This window comes from Sinocyclocheilus anshuiensis, unplaced genomic scaffold (assembly GCF_001515605.1).
Source record: "Sinocyclocheilus anshuiensis isolate Anshui unplaced genomic scaffold, SAMN03320099.WGS_v1.1 scaffold658, whole genome shotgun sequence".
NCBI classification, from domain to species: domain Eukaryota; kingdom Metazoa; phylum Chordata; class Actinopteri; order Cypriniformes; family Cyprinidae; genus Sinocyclocheilus; species Sinocyclocheilus anshuiensis.
The window spans coordinates 835,873-863,276 of NW_015542402.1; the positions used below are offsets into that span (position 1 = coordinate 835,873).

At 34.7% G+C, this 27,404-nt stretch overlaps 3 protein-coding genes across 4 annotated transcripts in view; 1 reads left to right on the forward strand and 2 right to left on the reverse strand.

Annotated features, from left to right (window-relative positions):
• Positions 1–16,160, reverse strand: part of LOC107692975 (S-phase kinase-associated protein 1) — a 28,162-nt gene extending 12,002 nt beyond the window's left edge. The window contains exons 1-3 of the mRNA XM_016492204.1: positions 16,155–16,160; positions 7,263–7,272; positions 1,090–1,094 (exon numbers count right to left, since the gene is read on the reverse strand). Coding sequence (XP_016347690.1) covers positions 1,090–1,094; positions 7,263–7,265 — 8 coding nt within the window. The 5' untranslated portion in view covers positions 7,266–7,272; positions 16,155–16,160. The remainder of the gene's footprint in view (positions 1–1,089; positions 1,095–7,262; positions 7,273–16,154) is intronic.
• On the reverse strand, positions 383–9,908 carry LOC107692973 (serine/threonine-protein phosphatase 2A catalytic subunit alpha isoform-like). The gene is made up of 7 exons (XM_016492201.1): positions 9,575–9,908; positions 5,432–5,641; positions 3,187–3,360; positions 2,295–2,384; positions 1,947–2,108; positions 1,108–1,226; positions 383–1,022 (listed from the first exon to the last, which is right to left on the reverse strand). The coding sequence occupies exons 1-7, from the start codon at positions 9,674–9,676 to the stop codon at positions 950–952; spliced, it is 930 nt and encodes a 309-aa protein (XP_016347687.1). The 5' UTR covers positions 9,677–9,908; the 3' UTR covers positions 383–949.
• LOC107692974 (ubiquitin-conjugating enzyme E2 B) lies at positions 13,493–20,866 on the forward strand. 2 transcript variants are annotated; one of them, XM_016492202.1, is made up of 6 exons: positions 13,493–13,623; positions 15,235–15,315; positions 15,911–15,936; positions 18,280–18,369; positions 18,454–18,542; positions 20,503–20,866. In XM_016492202.1, the coding sequence occupies exons 1-6, from the start codon at positions 13,580–13,582 to the stop codon at positions 20,629–20,631; spliced, it is 459 nt and encodes a 152-aa protein (XP_016347688.1). In that variant the 5' UTR covers positions 13,493–13,579; the 3' UTR covers positions 20,632–20,866. The 2 variants fall into 2 exon arrangements, with proteins under 2 accessions (XP_016347688.1, XP_016347689.1); XM_016492203.1 differs by having other exon boundaries at positions 18,454–18,553; positions 20,503–20,587.
• Positions 20,867–27,404: the final 6,538 nt, after the last annotated feature.

Sequence of the window (27,404 nt, forward strand, 5' to 3'; positions counted from 1 at the left end):
ATGAAGCGGTGTAAGGCTTCTGAAGAGACTCAGAGCATCTCTGGAGAAGAAGTTCATGTGTTCATATCCTCATATATTGAGACACAGGCGCTGAAATCACAGCGAGTCGCACGTGTTTGAGTTCGAGTATCAGACGAATCCATTCACATTCATTCACAGAGACACGCAGATTTATTAGACGCATGCACTGACTGGCTGTTGTTGCATTTATTTCTGCTGTTAGATTAATCCATATCCAGTAAAAATGTCCAGAGTTTATCATTGTTATCAACATAAATTTTATCTCGATATGCTATAGTTTTATCACCCAGCCCTTGTGCAACCCTGACTAAAGTCTATGCTTGGATCGATTGAGGATTCAGGAAGAGCAGCACACAAGACACAGGAGCAATATCCATCTTTATTCTTGAACTGGTACCCTTTATACAGACACAGAGCCATCATATGAAGCTATTCCAGGACTCAGACGACAGCATGCCATCTTAGTCTGCCGCATATCAATAGTTGGCATTTGTTTAACATGTTCATTGTAGGAAAGATTATAGCCTGCTTGTTGGGATATAAAAGCATCGAATCACCCGTAGAACATGGAAATAAACTGTAAAACTGACCTTGTTCTGTTGAAAAAAAAAAAAAAGTGCAAACAGACATAAAAAAAGAAAAAGAAGAACACAAACAGGGTTCATGAAGGAGACCGTGTGTTCAGAAGGGTTTCACAGCCTGTGTTCATCTAAAGAGCGGAGGACAGAAGCAAGAGCAGACAGGAACGGAGGACAGGCGGCTGATATCTGGTGCTCCTGGATCGGTTTGGATATGGCACACACCTTTTGGTCCACAGACGTTTCTCACTGGATCAGTTTTCTCTTATCTTTTTATATACTGTTGCCCATTCCTCTCCCCTTATTTTAAACTGAATGATGAGGATTATAATATCATGGCAATACTATATTCACAGGAAGTAGTCAGGGGTACGGCGAGTCACATGCGGCTCTCCTCTGCGAGGCGCGGGGTCAAACTGCAGGCTGAAATCACACAACACGACAGATCAGAGATGCTCATCTGCTGCATGTGTATCTGCATCCAATTCCATCAAGCTTTTCAACTTACAAGGAGTACTTGAGGGTGTCGTCGAGTTCCATGATGGCTGCCTGATTCCCACAGCGGTAGCAGTAGTTGGGCGCGCTGAAAATCGTTACCACGTTGCGATCATGGCACCAGTTGTATCCCTAGGAGACGAAACAGTGTCGTTTTAGAATCACTGATTTTTAAAAGTCTCATCAAGGCTGCATTCATTTGATCAAAAATACAGAAAAAACAGTAATATTGTGAAATATTATTACAATTTAAAATAATGGGTTTCCATTTTAATATACTTTAAAATATAATATATATCTGTGATGCAAAGCTGAATTTTCAGCATCATTACTCACATGAATACTGGCATAAATGCGCATTATTCATTGATTGTGAACTGCTCTGAAAAAGTAAGCCTGTGAACAGTGCCTCATTCCGACTTGGACTGTGCAGCTCTCATTTATTTAATCAAATCATAGCCTTTAAGTGTAACCGTAATATTGTGATTCCTGCTTTTCTCTTCCCAAATTTAAGGCCTCTTAAAAGCTGTTTGCTATACCACTTAGGATAAGGACCTTATATTTTATAAAGGGACACAAGCTCCTAAACACTCTTTACAGATCACACTTCTTTTAGTCGCGAGTGAAACGCTCACACTGTCGAGATCTGAAGATGTGTGACCTGACTGTTCTGCCAGCAAAGTAATAAAATCAAATATCGTCCACTTTGTGTCCACATATAATTTTTTAAGATAACACAGGGCCGTGCCAAAAGAAATCGGACGCGTGTCCCATTCAGCAGCAATGTTCATGTACCTAACTTCAAAGTAAAGAAGATTATGAGCCTATTGTGGCATCAAGAGATGCTCCCACCTCCATCACTAGCTGGTGAGCTCTAGAGACCAGCGTAAGGCCGTTAGCGTGGTTGAACGTCTCGGATATGTCCTGCCCAAAGGTGTAGCCTGCACCTCTAGGAGAAATACCCCAACCTCCACGGTCATCTGGGTCAGACCACAATAAATCACACATGGGGCCCTGAGGAAAACCACAGACAAACAGAGCCATTAGTGCGGTTTATAGCATTTTGTTTTAGCTTTATTTTGCCATTTGACTCAAACTGCACATGCAAAACTCAAAGTAGGGATGCAACTGTCATAGTTTGCTGCTAAAACAGTCACTTCTATAAAGAAATGACATGATGGGATTATCTATGTCCAGTACCTCGTGAGGAACTTCCTGTAAACGATCCAGCGCTCTGATGTGATCAAGAGTGTCTATGGACGGTGACAATCCTCCATGAAGACAGAAGATCTACAAGGAAAAAATATATAAATAAAGATGCAACCGTCACAATAACTTATTGAAGGGTTTACTGAGGGCCCTATGATTTTAACAGTAAATCATTTTTGTTTGCCAAAAAATGAAATGGTTTAATTTCCATTTGACTAAAAGATTCATTAACTCTTTAATGTTTTATGCCTTCGTTTGATTACTTTTAATATTCTGAAAAACACAACATTTTGTGGGGCCCGATTATTATAAAAAAATACAAATAAAATTTTTATTTTATTTTATTATTATAATAAAATAATAAATGATGTTGTTTTTATTAATTCATTGATTAGACCTGCTTTTTGATTATTAAATTTTAATTAAACCATTCAAATAAAACCCAGAAAAAATAAAACTGAAAACAGAATTTGAAGAAAAAATAAAACATATTTCATAGGGCTCTAAAATGTTCAACTTTTAATAGACCGTTGTTTAACTGTATAGGTTTCATGATTTCAATTCATTAGAAATGCATTTTGATTGCCAAATTTAACTAAAATCAAGTCCAGAAAATGTAAAAAAAATAAAATGAATAGGACCATAGTTTACTTCAACTACTTTCACTAACGTCACCAAACAGCAGCGCATAAATAATGACAAGCAAGCTGGATTTAAACAAACTGATCAAATGGATTACAGTGCTCTAGAGACACAGAGGTGAAATGTTCAGTTATCCTACTATGAAAGACTTAAATATACACTTGAATGCATATTGTCATAAGTCTTTTAATATCAAAACACATCACACAGTTGAGCTTCAGCAGAGAGAAGATCCACCTACCTGACCATCTACCAATGCAGTAAGAGGAAGGTAATCGAAGAGGTCTGTGAAGTATTTCCAAACATTTGCATTGCCGTATTTCCGTAAGCATTCGTCATAAAAGCCGTACACTTGTGTGATCTGTCTGCTTTCGTGGTTCCCTCGAAGTATTGTAATGCGTTCACGGTACCTTACCTAGAATTTGAAGACATAACCGATGATTAGAAAAATATACAAAATAAAACTAGGCTGTCAACCTGCATAAAGACTAATCGGACGTGGTCTCGAGACTTGAGAGTATGAGCCCAGACCACAGGACTCGACATCCAGCAGTCCTTCAGACAAGTTACACGTCCCTTTTTGACAGACTTTATTCAAATTGTTCTGTAAATATAGTTTATTCAAAAGCAATATCCTCATCAAGTACACTAAAGGCTATGCATGCTAACCATTGCCATAATAGATACTAATTATTCTTATAAAATTACAAGAGACTGCTCAAAGAACACAGAAAAATGATATTGTCAGTGTAAGTTTTTCGTTTCATATTTCAATGCTCTGATGCCACTGAACTTCCTGATATCGATATTTGGTGTCATAAATCACATCATAACTCTGTTGCTCTGGCTAAAAGGATAACAATACAGTGAGGTGGGAGAGAGCGCTCAAACCTTCTCGGATCGCATTAATTGGTGCAAAATTTATAGAAATTAATCATTATTTCTAAATGTAAATACATGGGAAAGTATCAGTATTTTTCTAAATGTTTACGCTTTTGGATTAAAGTTCTGTGATCACAAATAAATGGAGGCAGATGCAACTGAACAAGTACGTTTCCTTTTTTTCCAATATGAAATAATGACAAAAAAACCTGTATGATTTAGCATGATAATTACTGTCACTGTAACTTTTTAAATCATAAAACAGTGGTCAAATAAGCACAAAAAAATTGCATAAATGATGCAAAGGTATTAAAATAATCCTCAGAGCAACACGAGACGCTAACCAGGTAAAACAAATAAATAAACAGTGATTTTACACACAAATACTAACTTTAGCTTCTGAAGTGGGACGATCACAATGACTCAGAGGTTGTACTTCCTTCATCAACTGAAAGAGTTCAACCTTCCTCAGGCGCAGATCTGAGTCACTGTTGTACTTCCTTCATCAACTGAAAGAGTTCAACCTTCCTCAGGCGCAGATGACACGGTTTTACTTGGCTGTTATTGAGTCGGTTCTGTGCTCTTCTATAACTGTCTGCTTTGGGTCAACCAGCAAATCAGATTTAAGACGACTGCAACGGACTGTCAGGACAGCTGAAAGGATCATTGGTGTGCACCTGCCCAACCTTCAGGATCACAGACCCCTCACCCTGGACACAACCTGCTTGCACTTCGGTGCACTAGAACATCTAGGCATAAAAACAGTTTTCCCCCCATGCCATCTCCAGCTAACACAGAAATTACCACCTATCTTCTGTAATTCATTCTCTAATAACTAATTATTGCCTCTCTCTCAAGTATTATGTAAATACATAGGCCTATACATATTTTTATTTATACAGCTGTATACAGTAAATTACGGAAGCCCGTTTCCGCCACTGAATAAAAAAAAAAAAAAAAAAAGAAAGGTTATTGCGAGGTTTCTAGGTAAGGTTTTTTTCTCAGAATTGCGTGATATAAACTCACAATTGCGAGTTATAGCATCTGAATTGCGAGATGAATTGCGAGAGATTTTTTCTCGCAATTGCGAGTTTATATCTCACAATTCTGACTTTATTTTCTTACAATTTTGACTTTTTCTCAGAATTGCGAGTTTATAATATCACGCAATTATGAGAAAACAAAAGTCAGAATTGTGAGATAAAAAGTCGCAATTACCTTTATTATTTTTTATTCAGTGGCGGAAAAGGGCTTCCATAGTAAATAATGCACAAATCTGAGCATAAATCTTCTGTTCCAGATGTATACCACATTATTATTATTTATAGTTTTTTCCCCCGTAGTCTTACTTATTTAAAAGTTCTTTCGGTTCTCAATGTCATATATGCATGTTTGTACTAAGAGCTCCTAAAAAAACACAACAAATTCCTTGTGTGTTTGCACAGACTTGGCGAATAAAACTCATTCTGATTCTGAATGAATTAGTAGTTGAAACCTTCTAAATGTTGTGACACGACTATAAGACTATATATAAGATATTTTGAAGAACGATGGTAACCAAACAGTTGCCGGTAGCCATTGACTTCCAGTCTATCAAAACTCACCTTGAGAGCAACGAGCAGTGTGACTGTTTCCACAGAGTAATAGCCTCGGTCAACATAATCTCCCATGAACAAGTAGTTCGTGTCTGGTGACTTTCCTCCGATTCTGAAGAGCTCCATAAGGTCATGAAACTGGCCGTGTACATCTCCACACACGGTGACCGGACATCTCACTTCCTGCACATTAGACTCCTTGGTCAGGATTTCTTTAGACTGCAGAGAACAAATAAAATAAAGCAATAAGCCCCAATTTAAGTAGCCTATTATTAAAATGATTCAGATATCACACGACGTTGCGATATGCATATCGCAATATTTACATTTGTGTTATTTCGCTATATCGTGCAGCCCTAGCGCACATATATAAATTCAGACACCTGTCCACATCTGCTGCTCGGGTGTTCATTTTGGACCCTGACATTGTGCGTCAAAAGCCAAATGTGTTCAAGGATTCTCTTGATTCTCTTACTTTGAGCCAAAGTAGCAGATGCATAGAAAAACCAGCATTATTATTATGACAGTCCTTGATTATAATTGCCTGAGCCACTTTATAAAACACTCTATAAACACACACCTGACCTTATTATGTCAGTATTACTGTGGGTTTATTTCGTGAAACCATGTCAGGCTTATTTAGGAACGCTTTAAAAGCAATAAGCCACATGAAGCTGTGGTTTACACTCATTTTAGAGCAGCTTATTGGAATTCTCTGGTGACGTTTAATAAAGCAAGCATACAAGACACACCCTCAAGTGCTTAAAATACGGGTCAAAAATTTATAATTTTATGTTAAATAGACCAGTAGTTACCTTAAGTTTTTAATACTACACAACTAAAGCATCATTCATCCTTATTTCTGTAAGTTTTGCCAAATATCTGTTTTTCTTGATTGCACGTCTTTATTCGAGGTTTCTTTTCAAAAGTCAACATTGGGAGTTAAAACCATTAGGATATTAATTTCTTTCTTCAGATGGAAAATGTAAACTGGTGCAACTGTTTGATTAGAATAGTCTAGCTTTGCATATTAAATATTCTGTTTTTTTTTTTTTACTTAAGGCATGTTTGACTATACCTGTCACAAAGACTAGTTATGAAAACTATTGTATATGCAACTGAAATGTTTGCATACAGCGTTTTGAATTATTATATAGAAAAATAAATAGCAACTGAATTTAATGTGTTTGGACTGTTGTTAATTTTAACCTCCAGAGACATTGTTTTTCTTGAGAAAAACTGACATTTACCTGAAAATGTTCTAAATTAATTGATAATGAATTGAGATCTCAAATCAAGTGCTTGTGAATCAGAATCAGATTGTGAAATCTGTATTAACATTCAGCCCTAATCCACACTTGTGAATCGCAGGTTGGACGAGGATTCGATTAGAACTACAAACATGCATAAAAAGTGTTAAAACTACAAACATGGCGGATATGAGAGACTGACGGACAGGTAGAGAAAGGGGATTGAGTGATAAATTATATCTAACCTGAGGGTTATATTTAATCTGCAGCAACATTGTGAACTTTTATATAGATATGTCTGGTTATTAACTTTTAAATGCAGTTCTCGGCATGAAGGACCCACGACTGGCAGATCAACATGCCTCTTCATTTCTCTCCAGTATGGTAGGAAATTAAATTAAACAATGTGGATGATGTTAACTGTGATAAAATGATTGACAGGGCAGTTTAAACTGTGACAGAACGCACACAACATTTATTAGCCAATGGCTAACGACAGACATTATTTAGTCGCCCAGAGTGAAGATTTACTCGCAATGTAGAGGGTTGTATTACTTATTTTAAAACCATATTACCACGGTAATGAGGACCATGGTTTTACTTCTTGTGACCACTATCTTACTAATACTAATTTTAAGCAAGAACTTCTTTCTCTTTAGATGTTTAGTTCTAATTAATTCAGTGAGAGCCTGATTAAAGATAAATATCAGTGTCTTATATAAATTAGGTGTTTACTAATTACACATGTTAAAGTTCTTAAAGGGACAGTTCACCCAAAAATTTAAATTGTCATCATTTACTCAACATCATGTCATTCCAAACCTGTAAGAATTTCTTTCTTCTGTGGAACATAAAAGAAATCAAGGGTAACCAAAATGGTTTGGTAACATTCTACAAAATCTCTTTTGTGTTCCACAGAAGTCAGTCATACAGGTTTGGAATGACATGAGGGCGAGGAAATGATGACAGAATTTAATAGCAATGCATTTCCTGCATTCTAGCTCAAAATCAATGCTTTACTGTCAAGTGCATTTCTGTGTGACAAAAATGCATTATTAAGTCTGTTGCATTTGCCGTGAATTCAGTAATATGTAGGGATGTAACGATGCACCGCGAGCCGGTTGAAATCGATACAAATATGTGATGATTCAAATCAGTTGAGATGTTAAACGAATTGTGATACAGTTGAGCGTGGGAGTTTATATGAATGTGTCTCTGAGGGGAACTGACTGTCTTCATAAAAGTTCAGATGTTTTTTTCTTTTCATCTCGTCTCTGTATAATGCATATTAAAGGGGTCATATGATGCGATTTCAAGTTTTCCTTTTTTAAAAAAGCATCATATGACCCCTTTAAAGCAGTGTTTATAAGCGCAGCGCTGCTTTTACAGGAGTAACCATGGAAACAATGTATTCTGACGCCACCTGCTGTCTGAGAGTGAATCTGCGCCTGTCTACTGTTTTTGTCTCGTTGAGGTGTTTTATGTAGCATAACTGCACAAAGTTAAAGTCAGACAATTCTGTTTTTGCTTCAAATTTCAAAATTACACAATCTAATTTATATTAAACACTGCTCATGCAGCATGTATGCGACATCTTTGTTTGAATTGTGATTAAAATCCAGTGTTTGCCTCTAACTGAATGGAACGAGCACAGGCAAGGAAGGAAGTCGTGGCCTAATGGTTAGAGTCGGACTCGTAACCCAAAGGTTGCGGGTTCGAGTCTCGTACCGGCAGGGATTGTAGGTGGGGGGAGTGAATGTACAGCGCTCTCTTCCACCTTCGATACCACGACTGAGGTGCTCTTGAGCAAGGCACCGAATCCCCAACTGTTCCACAGCATCAATGGCTGCCCACTGCTCCGGGTGTGTGTGTGTGTGTGTGTTCACTGCTGTGTGTGTGCACTTTGGATGGGATAAATGCAGAGCACTAATTCCGAGTATGGGTCACCATACTTGGCCACATGTCATGTCACATCAGGTCAAAGCCTTAGTTTGTTTATATGAAGAGATTTCTTGTTGATTTCTTAATTTATTTGTTTTGGGGGTTGTTTGAAAATTCCATTTCAGTTTTGTTTTTTAACATATTTCAATTTCACAAAGAAATGTTCAGCATTTTGTCCAAGCAATAATAAAAGGATATCTTTTCATTTATAATTTGTCTTTTTTTATTAAAAAAAAGTGAGAAAATCGTATCGTGAAATGTTACATCCCTAGCAATATCTATCATTGTTTGTTTCTGTCCTGTTATAATGATTAATTCACTTACTCCAATTGCCTTCAACTATCACCCAGCGCTACATTCACGGGGGACTCCTGGGCTGGATTTGTCCAGGGACGAACTTTAACCCCAGTCCAGCCCTGGTGACAGCCCTAAATAATACTATAGGGCTTGTTTTTGAGGCTGCGGTCGCTTGTTTATCTTGTGAGAGTTAGCAACACCGAACAGGAGTGAGATCTGTAGCATCAGATGAAGGCCAGTCACTCAGGCGCCATTTTAAGAGCGGACAGTGATGAGAAAACAGCTGCATTCAAATAAACTTCTATACATGTAGAAACTCTCCACAACACACATACACTTGTGTTTTTAGCAGATCAGAAGATTTAGTGCTAATAAGTCACGGTTTGCTGCTTGATTGATTAGTACTGTAGCTTCCAGCCTACTGTAATCCATAAACCAACTCGATATCCACCACAAGTGATTGTATAAAAGATTTACGCAAGACATGTTGGCTTGTGTTGTGTTGTGTTGTGTCAGGAGATTAAGAACGATCGTAGTTTCTTGTGAGGGAAGGGTCCGTTTGAAATGCCGCCATCTTGTAACGTTAACGTTAACTCGGCGGCTAACGCGGAACAATAAAATAAACTCTGAAAGGCGATGTTGGTGCTTTATTTCACACACATACCTTCTCGCAGAGGCTCTTGACTTGGTTTTCCGACAGCTGTTTGCATTCATTGAGCTGTTCAATCCACTGATCGAGCTCTTTCGAAAACGCCTTTTCGTCCATGTCTGCTTCTTCACTCGGTTCTCGCACGGATTTCTGGTCAGCTTTCCACGAATATCCACCTTCTATCGACCGATTACTTTGAGACGTAACGTTACATGTGGGCCAGGGATGTTGAAGTAATTAAATAAGGGAATCTCGGGAGGAAACGAGAAGCCGTCGGCCTTCAGAGTCTCACCCTGAGCCACAGTTGTTTTCACTTCAGCCTTCCTCACATCAGGCACCGAGAGCCGGCTCGCCGCTGATTGGACAGTCGCAGCGGATACTCCGCTCTGATTGGCCGCCAGGGGCTTTTCTAGCGTTCCGATTGGTTCCCGAATACGTCGTTGGGCGTTTTCCTTCACTGCGATAGGACCTCATTAATACGTCAACGGTTAAATTAATGTTTATGTCAAATTTTGAGATTTTTTACAGTCTATGGATTTAACAAAAAAATGGCATACTGTTAGATTTAATTTTTTCTTGTATAGTTCCTCCACTGTAGTCCTTGATTTTGTCCTTAGGAAGAAGGAAGATCATTTGAACTATTGTTTAGTTGTTTATATGTATGTGTTTTTTTTATTTATTATTTTATATATATATATGTATATATATTTTTATTTATTTTTTTTTTTTTTATTCAGTTATTCTTTCTCTCCTCTCTTTAATGCTGTTTGACAGATTAAGATTGTTCTTCTTTCTTGTGTATGTGGACTTAATTGTACATTTTTTTTGTAATGGTCAAACATTTCTTCAGTAAAAAAAACAAATTTGAGATTTAAAAAAAAAAATCAGTTTTCTTATTTTGTAAGAGAAGTGATGTTGATTTAATTGTTCTGCAGGAAACACATTCTGGAGAAATTTGGAAGACACAATGGGGAAATTTTGTGCAGTCATGGCAGTAACCATTCTGCTGGGGTCGCGACCTTTGTACATGCATTTAAAGCGATTTAAAGGGGATATAGTAAAAGTGCTGGGATCAAAATGATGACAGGTAGATCTTGACCAGGGTTGCCAGGTTTTCACAACAAAACCTGCCCAATTGCAACTCAAAACTAGTCGGAAATTAGCCCAATCGCATTCCCGGGGGGTAAAATACATGTTTTTGGCAGAGGCGGACAAAGTACTCAACTCCATTACTTGAGTGAAAGCACAGATACTGCTGGTCAAACATTACTCCATTACAAGTAAAAGTTGTAAAGACAGATTTTTACTTAAGTAAAAGTACAGAAGTACTTGCTTTTAAAAGTACTTAAGTACCAAAAGTAATACTCAAAAAGTGTACTTAAGTACAATACTCAAGTAAATGTACTTAGTTACTGTCCGCCTCTGGTTTTTGGCAGGGTTCCCCTCGTAAAATTCACATTCCAGGGGCTACATATCACGTTATTTTAATAAATCTTGTTGGTTTGCATCCTAATTATAAATCAGAAAATTACTGGAGTAATCACATCCTTCAGAATGCTCTACTGAAGGATAATAAATTTAATGATAGCATAATTAACCTTGCAAAATAACTATTTCCTAATGTGCATAACGGCTGTAAAGAAAGATAGGAAACCAGATTCATTAAAAGCCTCTAGACTTCAAGTTGAATCTAATCTGCTTTGTCGATTAAATGAGTTATCATCGAAAGAGAATATTGGATAAGATTCATTTCCAAATGAATGAACTTTATTTAGAGTTAGCCAAAGGGGCATTTATCCAGAGCCAAATGGCTAGAAGAAGGTGAAAGTAGCTATTTCTTTGTGCTTAAAAAGAGAAATGGCAAGAAAAAATCTCTTTCAGCTCTTAATATTGATCGTAACAGATAGTTCAGATATCTAAATTTATTGCACATTTTTATTACTCTTCCAAATTTGATGTTAATAGTTGTGAAAGCTGTATTGATAAAATACTGTGTCGTATCCCTGCTATTGATGAAGATTGTGAGTCTGAGTTAAAATGAAAAAAGCAAATCTCCTGCATCGACGGCCTTTCCGTTGAATTTTACACTCACTTTTGGGATACTATTAAAAGCCCTTTAATAAAAATGTACAAAGAATGCATCATTCAAAGAGAGATGACCGTGATCATGAATCAAGGGATGATTTCTCTCATCCATACACCTAATAAAGGTTATTAATAATAATAATAATATTATTTCAATTGATAATTGGCGCCCCATTGCGCTCTTAACTGCAGATTATAAAATCCTGGCTTGCATGCCAATAGATAAAAAATGAATCTTGACTCTATCATTTCTGAAACGCAATCTGGTTTTTCAAAGGGCCGTCATATATATCCAACAATATAAGATTAATCTTGGATTTGCTTGACTTTGCTGATTCTGTGCACTCAAATAGTCTGATCCTTTTTCTCGATTGAGCACCAGTTGCTTTTAAAATCTCTTGAGTTGTTTGGTTTTGGCAATACCTTTGTTGACACTAATGCTATGTTTTATAAAGGAATTAATAGTTCCGTTGTTATTAATTTTGATACTTCTAATAGATTTGATATACTGTGTGGTGATAGGCAGGGCTGCCCAATTTCTCCCTTTTTATTTTTATCAGTTACAGTGTCCCTGCATGTTATGATCTCTAACAAGCGAGCAGAAATCTGATCACAATCTGGTTGAATAAGAACAACTCCAAAACTAATGAAAAAAGGTTTCTGTGTGTAGACCACAAAATATCACCGTTGAATCTGTTTACAAGGAAATGGTTTCTGGGGCAGTTTTTATAAATGAGTTTGAAATAAATGTATTTTACTCTATTTGTGATTAAATATTTATGAGGTAAGTTCTTTAATGTTTGTTTTCCCCCTCCCTGCCAGTTTATTGTTCCTGCGTTTACATTTTTAATTATTTTAATAAACAAACTGAAAACTAAAACAAATACATAGCAAACATTGTTCATTAATAGACAACAAAAATAGAAGTTTCAAATAAATAATCACCTTAAATAGTCATGCACATCACAATCCAATTCATGCAAACATCATAGTGATAATATTGTAATAAATAAAACATTTAATAAAACATTTACACCTTTACAAAAGTGTAAATAAATATGACTCAAATATCTTAGAACTTTAAAACACATTTCATGCACCTCAAAAATAGTACAACTCAAATAAACACATTTTATGTTTGAATAGTCTTAATGAAGCAGTTACCGAAACCAATTTTTTTTAAGGGCCAAAAAATCAAAATAATGTTCAACAGCATCAAAGCTTTTTTTTTTATGCTTTATTTGAACATTTAGTTTACACTATGGTACAAATTAGAACACAATAATTAAAAATAACAGTTATAGAGAGAAAGAGAGAAAACACGAACAACCAGTACCATAGCTCAAAATAGAAACATAATGGGCATTATACAGAATAATAAAAATTAAAAATTAAATACAGTAGAAATTTTGTAGGCAGTGCAAATTGTACAGGTGAAAACTGAAACTGTAAGTAAATAATTTTTTATCTCTTGTAGAAATACTACAAAACAGGTTTACAATTCGAAAATGTATATTTGTGGATATAGAATTAGAATCTACATAAGAAGAGAATTAGGTGCATTACAAAACAGGCATTGGGTTCAGGGTTGCCAGGTGTTCACAACAAAACTAGCCCAAACGCGTTTCAGAAAAAGGGTACAAACGCGTTCCAGGGGGTAAAACTTTCATCCCAGGAGCTAAATATCAAGTTATTGGTGTCGCTTCAACCCGCGGACATGAAAAACAACCCGCGGCAACAGTGTTAAAGTAACCCGATTCCGCGGGAAAACCACGGATCTGGCAACCCGGATTGTGATCCGCTTCAAAAACAACAGCATCAAAGCCGCCGCGGCTGTTGCCAGGGCGATGGCGTCACGGGTGACGTCACCGGCGCATCGCTCCGCTCCTCCTGAACGCGACGGCCTTCTGCGCGTTTATGACCCGTTATTAAAGCATGTCTACTCCGGCGAGACGACGCCTCATGAGAGACTTCAAGAGGTTCGTGTCTGCGGATGAGTGTGATGTGTTGATGTGTTTACACTCCGGACTAGCCTTTAGCAGCGCTAGCACGAGCTCGCGATGTTTTTCTCGAAGTACCATAGTAAAGTACCACAGTACTTGGTCGACAGCATTTGTGGGCATCGCTTGTTTAGCACTCATAAGGGCCACAGATGTTGTGTAGGTCTGAAGACACAGCCAGAAATAGCATCACAGTCAAATGATTACATATCTCGGCATTTGGACTTCACTATAACTCTTTATTTTTATATAAAACAGACCCACTTTATATTAAGTGTCTTTAACTATTTGATACAATAATGCACTAATTGTGCACATGCATGCTTACAGTGAATTCATATTTAAACTGTAATTACTGTTTGTAAGGTAATCATTAATTTCTATAGCTACATCTATAGTTGCACCTACTTCATCCTTAAAACTAAACCTTGAAATGCTTGTTGTGTATTTGATTAAACTTATTTTATGGAGTGAAGTTTATTTTGTGGCTTATACATCAATGACCTGAAAAACAAGTTCTTTATTTTTACTGGGAAAGGAGTGGTTTTGATGCACAAGATGTTTTTATTGTCTCTCAAAACAAATATGTAACCATGGAGCACAAAACCAGTCGTAAGAGTACATTTCTCGAAATTGAGATGTATGCATCATCTGAAGCTGAATAAATAAGCTTTCCATTGATGTATGGTTTGTTAGGATCGGACAATATTTGGCTGAGATACAGCTATTTGAAAATCTGGAATCTGAGGGTGCAAAAAAATCTAAATATTGAGAAAATCTCCTTTAAAGAAGTTCTTAGCAATGCATATTACTAATCAAACATTAAAAATAGATATGAAAAGGCATGTATAGGCAAAAACAAATGATTTATTTTTTCATTCACCACTCAGTTTTTATGTTTCAGGCTGTTTTTAGCCAAACTTTGTGCAAAGATGATTCTCAACTGTGTTATGAAAGATATAACAGAATGATTTGATATGCTACTGTACTTTATGGAATATGTAAAATGTCCATAACTTGATACACAATGTATCTATACACTGCATCTAATTTGCATATTAATGTGTTCTTGGGGCAAATCATAATGAAAAAAGAAGTGTAATAATGGGAGTAATACCTTAGCAACATTTTCATAAGAATATCTCATATTTCATAGGAATATTGATCTATAATTTCTTGTTTTGTTTCCTCAAAATGCCTGATTAACCTGCTGTTTGTTCTCTACAGAAGACATGCATGAAAATTACACCCAGTTTCGTAACAAAAAGTCATATTCTGATTTAAAACCCCGTAACATTTTTCTGAGATGTTTATTTATGACAAACAATTAGCCAGATTTAAAAGATAATTCCAAAACGCTATACCACATTTCCCCAGGAGTGCTAAATCTGATCATTCTGTCAATATCAGTCATATTTAAAGCCCGAGAGAAAGTGTGTTTGTGATCAAACCTGAGTGTGCTCTGAACAGCACACCTGCGGTCTCAGAGAAACTCACTCAAAATAATGTGAGGATGAAACTCTGTCTGGGGTCCCATGAAGGATAAGTATTCAATATATAACCCATAAGCTTGTTCATATTTGTTTGCAGACTTCAAGAAGATCCTCCAACTGGTGTGAGTGGTGCTCCTTCAGAAAACAACATCATGCTGTGGAACGCGGTGATCTTTGGGTATGTATGCTGAAATGACTAGAACTGATATTATATAGTGTATATATAACATATGTGACCCTGGAGCACAAAACCAGTCGTAAAGGTCAATTTTTTGAAATTGAGATGTATACATCATCTGAAAGCTGAATACATAAACTTCCATTGATGTATGGTTTGTTAGGATAGGACCATATTTGAAAATCTGGAATCTGAGGGTGCAAAAAAAATCAAAATACTGAGAAAATCATCTTTAAAGTTGTTCAAATTAAGTCCTTAGCAATGCATATTACTAATCAAAAATTAAGTTTTGATATATTTACGGTAGGAAATGTACAAAATATCTTCATGGAACATGATCTTTACTTAATATCCTAATGATTTTTGGCATAAAAGAAAAATCTATAATTTTGACCCATACAATGTATTGTTGGCTATTGCTACAAATATACCCCAGAGACTTAACACTGCTTTTGTGCTCCAGGCTCACATATTATATATAGTGCAGTGTAGTGAAAGTGTAACGAGAGCATTGCAGTGCATGAAGAGATGTGGATCTGTTACAGACGTGTTTATGCTTGAAGAGCATCAGCTTTGTTCCTGTGTTTCCTTGCAGGCCTGTAGGAACTCCTTTTGAAGACGGTGAGCCACTCCAAATAAACACTAGTTAATAAACATGTACTCAGCATTAATTATTGATGTTTTTATAAACTTTTGCGGGTCTCAGGTCCAACATGCCTGATGTATTTACTCCTAATGTGTCATTTTTACAGCTGCAGCTAACAGTTGTATTGATGATTAGTGCATCTGTTAATAATTTCAGTAGCACTTTATTTTAAGGACCAATTCTCGCTATTAACTAGTTACAGATTAGCATGCATATCACTAGCATATTGGCTGTTTATTAGTAGTTATAAAGCACATATTAATGTCTTATTCTGCATGAGCTTAATTTAGATTCCTTAATCCGACCCCATACTTACAACTACCTTACTAACTATTAATAAGCAGCAAATAAGGAGTTTACTGAGACAAAAGCCGTAGTTAATAGTGAGAATTGGACCTTAAAATAAAGTGTGACCAATATTTCTTTGATTAGTTTGTTTAAAAAAAATCCAATTATTAATGTTTATATAAAAATGTATAGATTTAATTAAAATAAAATGTAACAGTATTTAATATTAAATCATTTGTTATTATTTAATAGTTAATTCATAGCTAATAAATTGTAGTCTCTACATTGTTAAATCATTCATAGGCTATGCACCAATAGTGACTTCTTCATTCAGTATCATGGTAGTTAACAAATTCTTGTTTAATTAGCTTCTGTGTAAGTGTTATATAATGTTGTATTATCCGTTGTTAACAATTTGTTAACTATACCTAACTGATGTTCAGTATTTAAACCAGTAGTAAAGGAGTTGTTAATGATTTATTAGAAGTAGACATTAATTGCATTAATAGTGATCCTAAAATTTTACGGTAACACTTTACAATAAGGTTCATTAGTTAACTACTTTAGTTAACATGAACTAAGAATGAACAACACCTCTACAGCATTTATTAATCTTAGCTAATATTAATTTCAACATTTACTAATGCTTTATTAAAAAAAAGTGCTTGTTAGCATTAGTTATCACACTGTGAACTAACAATGAACAACTGTATTTTCATTAACTAACATTAACAAAGATTAATAAATACTGTATTAAATGTATTGTTCATTGTTTGTTCATGTTAGTTAATACATTAACTAATGGAACCTTGTTGTAAAGTGTTACCATGTTTACAAATAAGCATTAATGATCTATCAATTTACTTTACACTAAACATTACTTTACATTTAATTAATAACATTTTGATGTTTTTATGAAAAAAAAAATACTGATATTTGGGATCAGATTTATTTTTATTTTTTTTAAAGAAGTCTCTTCTGCACATCAAAGCTGCATTTATTTGATCAAAAATACAGGAAAAAAACAGTAATATTGTGAAATATTATTACAGTTTAAAATAACAGTTTTATATTTTAATATATTTTGAAATATAATGTATTCTGTGATGCGCAGCTGTATTTTCAGCATCATTACTCCAGTCTTCAGTGTCACATGATCTTCAGAAATCATTCTAATATGCTGATTTATTATCAATGTTGAAAACTGTTGTGCTGCTTCATATTTGTTTTGGAATCTGTAAATACTCAGGATAGGATTAGACAGGATTCTTTGATGAAATAAAAGGTTAAAAAGGACAGGATTTATCAAAAATAGAAATCTTTTGTAACAATATACACAATACTGTTCAAAGGTCTGGGGTCAGTAATTGTTTTTTCTTTCTTTTTTGATAGTAAAAGTTGTATATTGTTAGAAAAGATTTCTATTGTATATAAATGCATATATATATATATGTGTGTGTGTATAAAGATCCCTGAAAACAACAAAATAAGTTTCTTATTGCTGACCATTTTAAATTAAAATAACTAACTAACTGTAACAAGGAACACACAATCGTCTGAACATAATAATTACATTCATACTCCACTACAGCTGACGGTTTACAGTTACCGCTCTCATAACAATACAATGACTTGTGTTGCATGTGGAATTTTAAACCTGCATTTAATGACTAAGAAGAAGTATTGTAGAAAAATGTGCAAAATATCACACTCTGTTTTTTAATTACAATATAATCAGTTTTGCACGGCATGTTCAGTTGCATAAAAATAAAAAGGCAACTTCATAATAACTTACATTTTACGGTTGTATCCTTGACTGTGCATGTTAGAAAGTCGTGCTTATTTTCATTTTGCACGAAGGCTCAGACTTCACAGACAGGCGTGTGTATGCATCAAACTGGCGGGAAAATTATTTTAATTATTGATTCGTTGTTGCAGCCCATTTGTACATTCATGTTTTTACTGACCATGCCGCAAAAGCTTGATGTGGCGATGCTATTTGTATTAATCTGATTTCTCTCTCTCCGCAGGAACATTTAAGCTGGTCATTGAGTTTTCAGAAGAATATCCTAACAAGCCTCCTACGGTTCGCTTCATCTCCAAAATGTTTCACCCAAACGGTGAGCTGCTAACAGTTGCGTTCTGGAAGAAAGATTGCGATCAGCGTCTGCAGGGTTTCTGATGAATGATATTGTGTTTGTCAGTGTATGCAGATGGCAGCATATGTTTAGACATTCTTCAGAATCGCTGGAGTCCCACGTATGACGTTTCCTCCATTCTGACATCCATCCAGGTGCATGATGGGTTTGTTCTTGTTACACTTCTGCATTTTATTATTCCATAACAAATTGTAGTCCATTACTGATTACAGATTACATGATGAAAACTGTAGTTAGTAATGTATTCTGACTACTTTTTAGATTACTTTTTATCTAACTTGTATTAATCATACCATATTGATATTAAAAAGCAAAGAGAAAGAAAATATATTCATTTTTAATTAAACATTAAACATTACATTACACCGGGGTTTCCCAAACTGGGCTTAATGTAAGAAATACAGTGGGTCTGTGAGATGATAAAAACTAACAAATCATAAAAATGTAAAATGAAAATAATCTAAACACTAAAAATATTAATATTTGATTTGTTTACCTGCATGTCAGTGTGACCATTAACCGACCAAAAGTAACTGTAAAAAAGTAACCAAAAAGTAACTGTAAACTGATTATAGAATGTAATATGTTCTAATTATGAGTACTTCATTTTTGGAATCTGATGATGTAATCCAGATTACATGTAATCAGTTACTATAATATTTTAGATTAAAATACATGTGAATGTATTTAAATGAGGTGTATATATGCATTATATTTCTGTTGTTTTAAATCCAACAAAAAAAAAATGAATACATTTTTTGTAGTTATGATCAGGAATAATGTTGGTGATAGACGTGCTGATATGCAATAATACAATATATCATGCATAATATTGTTATCGTGGGCACTTCAAAATACCATGAGTAAATATTTATTATTCAAATTTTTAGAATGCATTTTAAGAATACTTCTCTTATCATCTGGTTAAAATGCTGTAATGCTAACATCAGTTCATTAATTAGTTAAACGAGCTCACAATAACTGACAATGAAAACTACTTCTTAAGCATTTTTTAATCTTAGTTAATGTTTAATAACACATTATTAAAATTAAAAGTCGTAAGTGTATTATTTAATTGACCTGAATAACAACTAAGTTCAGTTGTATTTTTGAACTAACGTTAATAACTCCTGTAACAAATGTAACTAGTTCTCATTGTTAATGTTAGTTAATGCATTAAACTAACGTTTACTAATGAGACTTTATTGTAAAGTATTACTATATTATTATTACTGTTCTTACTGTTCTTTATAATTCTTTTGCACTTTAATCTGTTTGAAACATTTGTTTACTTTGAACATTTAAATACAATAAAACAATGCACAAAAAATGTATAGAGTTGTTTTTGTTATAAAAAAAAACAGTTTTACAACTTATTTCAATATTGTGATAAAAGCTTGAGCAATTATCACAAAATGAAAAAAATTTGATACTGCCGTGTGCCTAGTTGGTCAAAAGATCTGTCAGTAAATGCAGGAAAAATAATATATATATGTGTCCCTGGAGCACAAAAGCAGTCTTAAGTCGCTGGGGTATATTTGTAGCAATAGCCAACAATACATTGTATGGGTCAGAATTAATGATTTTTCTTTTATGCCAAAAATCATTAGGATATTAAGTAAAGATCATGTTCCATGAAGATATTTTGTAAATTTCCTACCGTAAATATATCAAAACTTCATTTTTGATTAGTAATATGCATTGCTAAGAACTTCATTTGGACAACTTTAAAGATGATTTTCTCAATATTTAGATTTTTTTGCACCCTCAGATTCCAGATTTTCAAATAGTTGTATCTCAGCCAAATATTGTCCTATCCTAACAAACCATACATCAATGGATGTTATTTATTCAGCTTTCAGATGATGTATACATCTCAATTTCAAAAAATTGACCCTTACGACTGGTTTTGTGCTCCAGGGTTACATATTTAATATTTTATGAGCATTTTTGTCCCGTTTAACTTCACGTTGACAAACAGTATGAGTCTTGACGCACTGAACTCTTGTGATTTGTGAGTGAAATACGAGCTGCATTTATTCCTGAAGGGTGTTGTGCGACTGAACACTCATTCAGATTTGTGATTGTTTTTAGTCTCTATTAGACGAGCCTAATCCAAACAGCCCAGCCAACAGTCAAGCGGCTCAGCTCTATCAGGAGAACAAACGTGAATATGAGAAGAGAGTGTCTGCCATCGTGGAGCAGAGCTGGGTCGACTCATAACGCAACTGCACACCACAAACACTCATAGGATTATTCAGTTCTTTGCTAATGCACTTCACAAAAATCAACAATATTTGTGTTTTTTTTTTTTTTTTTTACTGCATGATAAGTTATTGCTAACAAAATCTGAATCGTACTGTTGTTGGATTGATGCAGTTGAATGCAATTTATTGGCAAAGATGTTGTCCAGTGCAGTCCATCTCAAAGTGCTTCGGTAATCCATTATTAATATATTTGAAAACTGATGCCGTGCCCGTTTTGCCTTTAAATGCACCTAAAGATCGACTGTGGGAATCGTTTTTTGTATCTGTATTTGATGCGGCATCTTAAAGCTCATGTGTTCATGCTTCGGTTGATAAAACGAGGGCATGTTCTTATAAACTGAGTTTTGGAAGAACACACGAGTAATGCCTGGATGACTGTTGAGCGGATGTTTTTGTGAATTTATCATAAGAACATTTATACTTCGAGTATGCTGTATATGAAAGAAAAATAAAACATTTTTCAGACTTGGAGTGAAGAGAATGCATTCATTTTTATTGCAGGTAATTATTAAAACATGCCTAGTAAAAAAACTATTTTAAAAACGGGTCATCTTATGTACAGCTAGGGATAAAGCATTACAAGTCAAAGCTAGAAGTTATTTCAAGTTGCTGTGATTCAAGTCATTGCAGGCAGAAGAAGACAGAAAAGATGATTTGCAATAATAGCTAATTTTGCAATTTTTTCCCGCCAAAGTTTGCAGATTTTAAATCCGCTTTATGGAAGTTTTTGGCAAAAAGAAACACCATGGAGCACTGCTTGGAAAACAGTTTTCACGTTTCACGACTGCCAAGCTTTATTAAAGCCCATCTTGCCAGCAATGAACTGCCACTTAAGCTTCATAAAGTATATATAAAGATGAAATTAGACCATAATACTCAACGGGCATATTGTAAGTCTTCTGAAGCAAAACACTCACTTTGTATGATGAACAGACAGACATTTGTGACCCTGGAGCACAAAAGCAGTGTTAAGTCTCTGGGGTATATTTGTAGCAATAGCCAACAATACATTGTATGGGTCAAAATTATAGAGTTTTCTTTTATGCCAAAAATCATTAGGATATTAAGTAAAGATCATGTTCCATGAAGATATTTTGTAAATTTCCTACTGTAAATATATTAAAACTTGATTTTTGATTAATAATATGCATTGCTAAGAACTTAATTTGGACAACTTTAAAGGTGATTTTCTCAATATTTAGATTTTTTTGCACCCTCAGATTCCAGATTTTCAAATAGTCGTATCTCGACCAAATATTGTCCTATCCTAACAAACCATACATCAATGGAAAGCTTATTTATTCAGATTTCAGATGATGCATAAATCTCAATTTTGAAAAATGGACACTTATGACTGGTTTTGTGCTCCAGGGTCACATTTATATTTTCAAATCTGCTTGTTGATGAATTGGCACAAATAATTATGGAAGCCCTTTTTGACTACGCGATGAAAAATAAGGGTAGCTGCATCTTTTGATCTCACGATTTAGATTTTTTCCTCAATTCTGTGAGACACAAACTCAGAATTCTGACTTTTGTCCTCACAATTCTAAATGTGCATCTCACAGTTCTGACCTTTTCTGTCGCAGTTCGCAGAAGTGTGAGATATAAACTCAGAACTGGAAAACTTTAACTTGCAACTCTGAAAGCACGTCAGAAGTGGGAGATAAAAAAAGAGTCACAATAACCCTTTACATTTATCCGGTGGCGGAAACAGGCTTCCAGAGATAATACACGCTTCAGCTTCAATGCAGTTTAACTGAAGGACTGGGTGAATGATCGCAGGATTGTTTAGCTTCTGTTGTTGCTGCTGTTTGATCAGTTCATCTCCTCCACCACAATCCCCTCTGCCATCTCTCTCACCTTCTCCAGCAACACCGGATCATACCTACAAACCATGACGCACAACACAGTTACACAAGCCCTGAAACCACATGAATCAACAGCAATAACACCTTCAGTCAAGAGCTGAGGTCAGTTCAAAGTCAGGGGGAAAAAGTTTTGGAAGCTACCTGAAAAACTAGTAGAAGTTAATTAATAAATAAAATCTATATATGACATTATTTTTGAAAGCATCCTCACTTTGCAGCATTTTTACACAGGTGCCTACAGTACTGTAGCTTTGCAGGAGGTTTCTTCAAGCGTTTAGGAGACGCTGCCACAGTTCTTCTGGATCGAGTCTGTCTCAGTTTCTTCATGTAATCTCAGACGGACTGATGATGATCAGATCAGATCTCTGTGTGCAGCACTGGCTGCTTTCAGACTCCTCTCTCACGGCATTATTACAGTTAATGGCAAAAGCAATGTTTGGAAATGTGAACTGATATTTCCTTCTGACACACTACAGCAAAAGAGAGAAATAACTGACTTAAAACCAATTTTTCTGTTGTTGGTGAAAATACTAGTGTCTAAGACTTTTGCACAGTAGTGTAGCTCTTGTTTTTGTGAGTGTGTGGTAATGGCTATATTACAAATTAAAATTACTGTTAAACCAGGAAAGGACCAGTTTAAACCAGCAAAGGACCAGCTTAGTCCAGCAAAGGACCAGTTTAAACCAGCATAAACCAGCATAAACCAGCAAAGGCCCAGTCTAAACCAGCAAAGGACCAGCTTAGACCAGCAAAGGACCAGTTTAAACCAGCATAAACCAGCAAAGGACCAGCTTAAACCAGCAAAGGACCAACTTTTGTCATTCAAATGTGTTATGTATGCAGTTGATCAATTACAGCATTCGGTATTCATTGCTATTTTCGCCTGTTGCTGAATTGTTTCCTGCTTGCGGCTCTATATAGCTGTAAATGTGAATGATGTAAACTGCCAGAGCTTTTACTCGGACCTGCAGCCCAGGAACACGTGGTTCCCACACGGAGAGCGCGAGCTGAGGGGGCGGAGCATTCGGCATATTATGCTGCAGCACTTATATTATTGCACTGGTTGGCTATTAACGGCGAGCAGACAGAGTGTCATGCAATGCATCGGAGAATACCGCGAACATAAAGAAAGAAACGACGTTGCTTGTCAGATTTCCCAAACAAGCAACCATATTTTTTAAAATAAGCCCAAAAAACCGCGACCCGGGATTTTTTTCACGCAACTTTACTAAAAAAAAAGTCTTTTTATTTTTTATTATTATTATTTTTTATTATGAATGCAAACATCACAAAGATGACATTAAAGATATACAACTTTGTATAGAGTACATAACATTTATCAACAACATGTACAATGTCATCTGAACATACAGAACAAAAAAAACAAAAAAATTGGACGAAACGAAAAAAAAACATGAGGGTAAGATATTAATTTATATTTCAATTAGAGTATACAAATTAAAGTCATTACAAATTGAGGTTGTTCTTCTCGCTTTCTTATTTACAGAGGATGAAATAGTATTAAGATACATTTAAATTTCTTTCAAAAAAACAAGAAAAATTGGTTTGTTGTTGGTGAATTTACATTTATGGATATAGAATTTGCCAAGAAAATAAATTAAATTTATAACAAAACAAGCTTTGTTTTTATTAGAATCAGAATCAAAGTGTCCAAAAATAATATCTTTAAAAGTAACCGATAAATCTGGTTGGATATTATCTTTAATAAATGTTTCAATATCTTTCCATAGATGGCTCAGGGAAAGCAGAAGTTATGACGTCACTCTTCTACTTCCGCTCATGGAGGACGCACGGAAAGGCACACGGCGCCACCTAGCGTCACGACCGCTACAGTACAAGCACGTGGGACTGATCACGTGTCATCTGGATTACATAATCAGATTCCAAAATTAATAACTAATTTTACATTTAAAATACTTGTAATCACTTGTACAGTTACTTTTTTATTGATTACATGATTGCATTTTATTCACACAATTGCTGTTAATTCTTATTTATTTATATATCTCTTTCACCTGATATGTTTACTTGAAGTATCCCCTGAGATTTTAGCTAATAGGTCTAGAATTAATTAACACATTTGCATGTTCACTGGTTGATGGTCACATGATATATTTTTAGTAAGTGTTTTATTTTAAATTGTTGGTATTTTAAAATGATTTATTTTCATTTTACATTTTCTTTGACCTTGATGTAATGTAATGTTTAATGCACTTCATGTTGTTACTAACAACAAATGCAATATATTTTCTTCCTCTTTGTATTTTTATACCAATATGGTACACGATTAAATCAACGTCATAAACGAGTCAGGTCAAAAGTAATCTAAAAGTAGTCTGATTATATTACCTAAAATGTGTAATGCAGTGGATTATGTTAGTATTTACCCAGCCCTGCTTACAGTGTAAGTCAATGGCTACCGTAAACTGTTTGTTTCCCAACGTTCTTCGGAATATCCTCTTCTGTGTTTAACAGAAGAAAGAAACTCATTCAGGTTTTTAACAAGTGAAGAGTGAGTAACCGATGACAGAACTTTCATTTTTGCGTGCACAATCCCCTTAAGGTCCTGTTTTACATTTGTGTTTTCAGTCACCAGGATATTTTTTAGAAACATGCACACAACAACACTGTTCATCTATCTCTCACAGCCTTGTAGTTAATGTAATTAATGTAGTGCCTCCCTTGACAATGCCTATCACACACACACACAACTTTTGGGTACACATTTGTCCCCAAAATATATTGTTAAGTAGGTACACACACACACACACACACACACACACACACTTATTTCATTCTGTCATAAAATCAGATGTATTCATGTGTTTGCATGTTGATTCATATGCATGTCACATGATTATAATTTGCGTGATAGGTTTAAATTTCTTTGCCCCTTTCTTTTAATCTGCACGAGACACTGAAACAGATTGCTATTGCAAAATAATGGCATGTTTTTTATGACTTGTGGGAAAAATCACTATAAATCTGAACACAAATGTGCTTCAGCTGCAAGATTGTGGTCCTCAAGAGAAAGATTATTTACAACATCCATTATTATAGTCTAATATGAGTCATATATAGTTGAGGAGGCGGTTCTGACTGCTACATCACTCAAACCTTCAAAGCAACAGGAGGCGGAGCTTCATGCTGAGTATACTTAGATTTATTATAAACCACCAGCATTCTCAATATGACAACATTGTTTAAATAGATGCAGAAAGGAGTGGAAATTAAACAAGTGTGTTGAATAATATCCAACTATATATTACTTAAACCCCTTGAGCTTCATTGCTATTATAAATATCATGAATTATAATAATCTTATGTCAATATGGCAATATTAATAATATAACTGAGCAGCAAATCAGCATATTAGAATGATTTCTGAAGGATCATGTGACACTGAAGACTGGAGTAATAATGCTGAAAATACAGCTTTGATCACAGAAATAAATTATATTTTACTATATATTCACATAGAAAACAGCTATTTTAGATTGTAATAATATTTCACAATATTGCTATTAAACAAATAAAAAATGCAATAAGTGCAGCCTTGGTGAGCAGACGAGACTTCTTTCATAAACATAAAAAACTAATTATTCCAAATTGTGTGTGTGTATTATTAATTACAGTATGCAGTATTTGTTGATATTTATATTCCTGTTTTGTTCAGCATTTGATAATTTTTTATAATAAAATGTAAAATATTTTTCTATGATATATTTTAATGTAAATTATTGCTTATATTACTTAAAGCCCTTGCTTTAGGTGATTGTTATTATAAATATAAATTATGAATGTAATTTATGTCAATAGAAATATATAATTTTGACAGGCTTCTTTTTAAATCTCTCCCTTATCCTCCTGAGAACCATAAAAAAAAGTTTTGCGATTAAAAAAAAAAATTTAATTACATGGCTTGGAGCATAAGAGAAACAAATGGAGAAAAAAACATTAATATTTTATTCTATGTCCTTTGTAGAGGACGCCAGGACTAATGAAGTTATTAAAAAAGAAACAAATTGACATGAAAAGGCATTTTTCATTCACCACTGTTGGCTGTTTTTAGCCAAACTTTATACAAAGATGATTCTCAGCTATGTTATGAAAGATATAACAGAATGATTTGATATGCTACTGTACTTTATGGATTATGTGTGCATAAAATGTCCATAAACTGATATACAATGTATCTATACACTGCATCTAATTTGCATATTAATGTGTTCTTGGGGCAAATCATAATGAAAAAAGAACTGTAATAATGGGAGTAATACCTTAGTAACATTTTCATAAGAATATCTCATATTTCATAGGAATATTGATCTATAATTTCTTGTTTTGTTTCCCCAAAATGCCTGATTAACATGATGTTTGTTAAAAATTACACCCAGTTTCGTAACAAAAAGTCATATTCCGATCTCTAACCCCATAACATTTTTCTGAGATGTTTATTTACGACAAACAATTTGAAAATTAGCCAGATTTAAAAGATAATTCCAAAACACTATACCACATTTCCCCAGGAGTGCTAAATCTGATCATTCTGTCAATATCAGTCATATTTAAAGCCCGAGAGAAAGTGTGTTTGTGATCAAACCTGAGTGTGCTCTGAACAGCACACCTGCGGTCTCAGAGAAACTCACTCACACACCTTTATTTGACCCTCTAACTCTAGCACTTTCTATTCTATTTTAATTCTACTTTATCTATATTTATCTTCTTTTTTATAAAAAAAAACAAAACAAAAACAAAGATACACTAGCTTTCTATTTTTTCTATTCTATCTACTTGTTTTTCTTTGTGTGTGTGTGTGTGTGTGTGTATAATATAT

Coding starts and splice junctions, on each gene's coding strand:
- LOC107692973 (XM_016492201.1), bottom strand. CDS start 9,676: ATGGACGAAAAGGCGTTTTCGAAAGAGCTCGATCAGTGGATTGAACAG. Junction 5,642..9,574: donor TCAAGAGCCTCTGCGAGAAG/GTATGTGTGTGA, acceptor TGTTCTCTGCAG/TCTAAAGAAATCCTGACCAA. Junction 2,109..2,294: donor TACAGGAAGTTCCTCACGAG/GTACTGGACATA, acceptor GGTTTTCCTCAG/GGCCCCATGTGTGATTTATT.
- LOC107692974 (XM_016492202.1), top strand. CDS start 13,580: ATGTCTACTCCGGCGAGACGACGCCTCATGAGAGACTTCAAGAG. Junction 15,316..15,910: donor TGGAACGCGGTGATCTTTGG/GTATGTATGCTG, acceptor GTTTCCTTGCAG/GCCTGTAGGAACTCCTTTTG. Junction 15,937..18,279: donor AGGAACTCCTTTTGAAGACG/GTGAGCCACTCC, acceptor CTCTCTCCGCAG/GAACATTTAAGCTGGTCATT.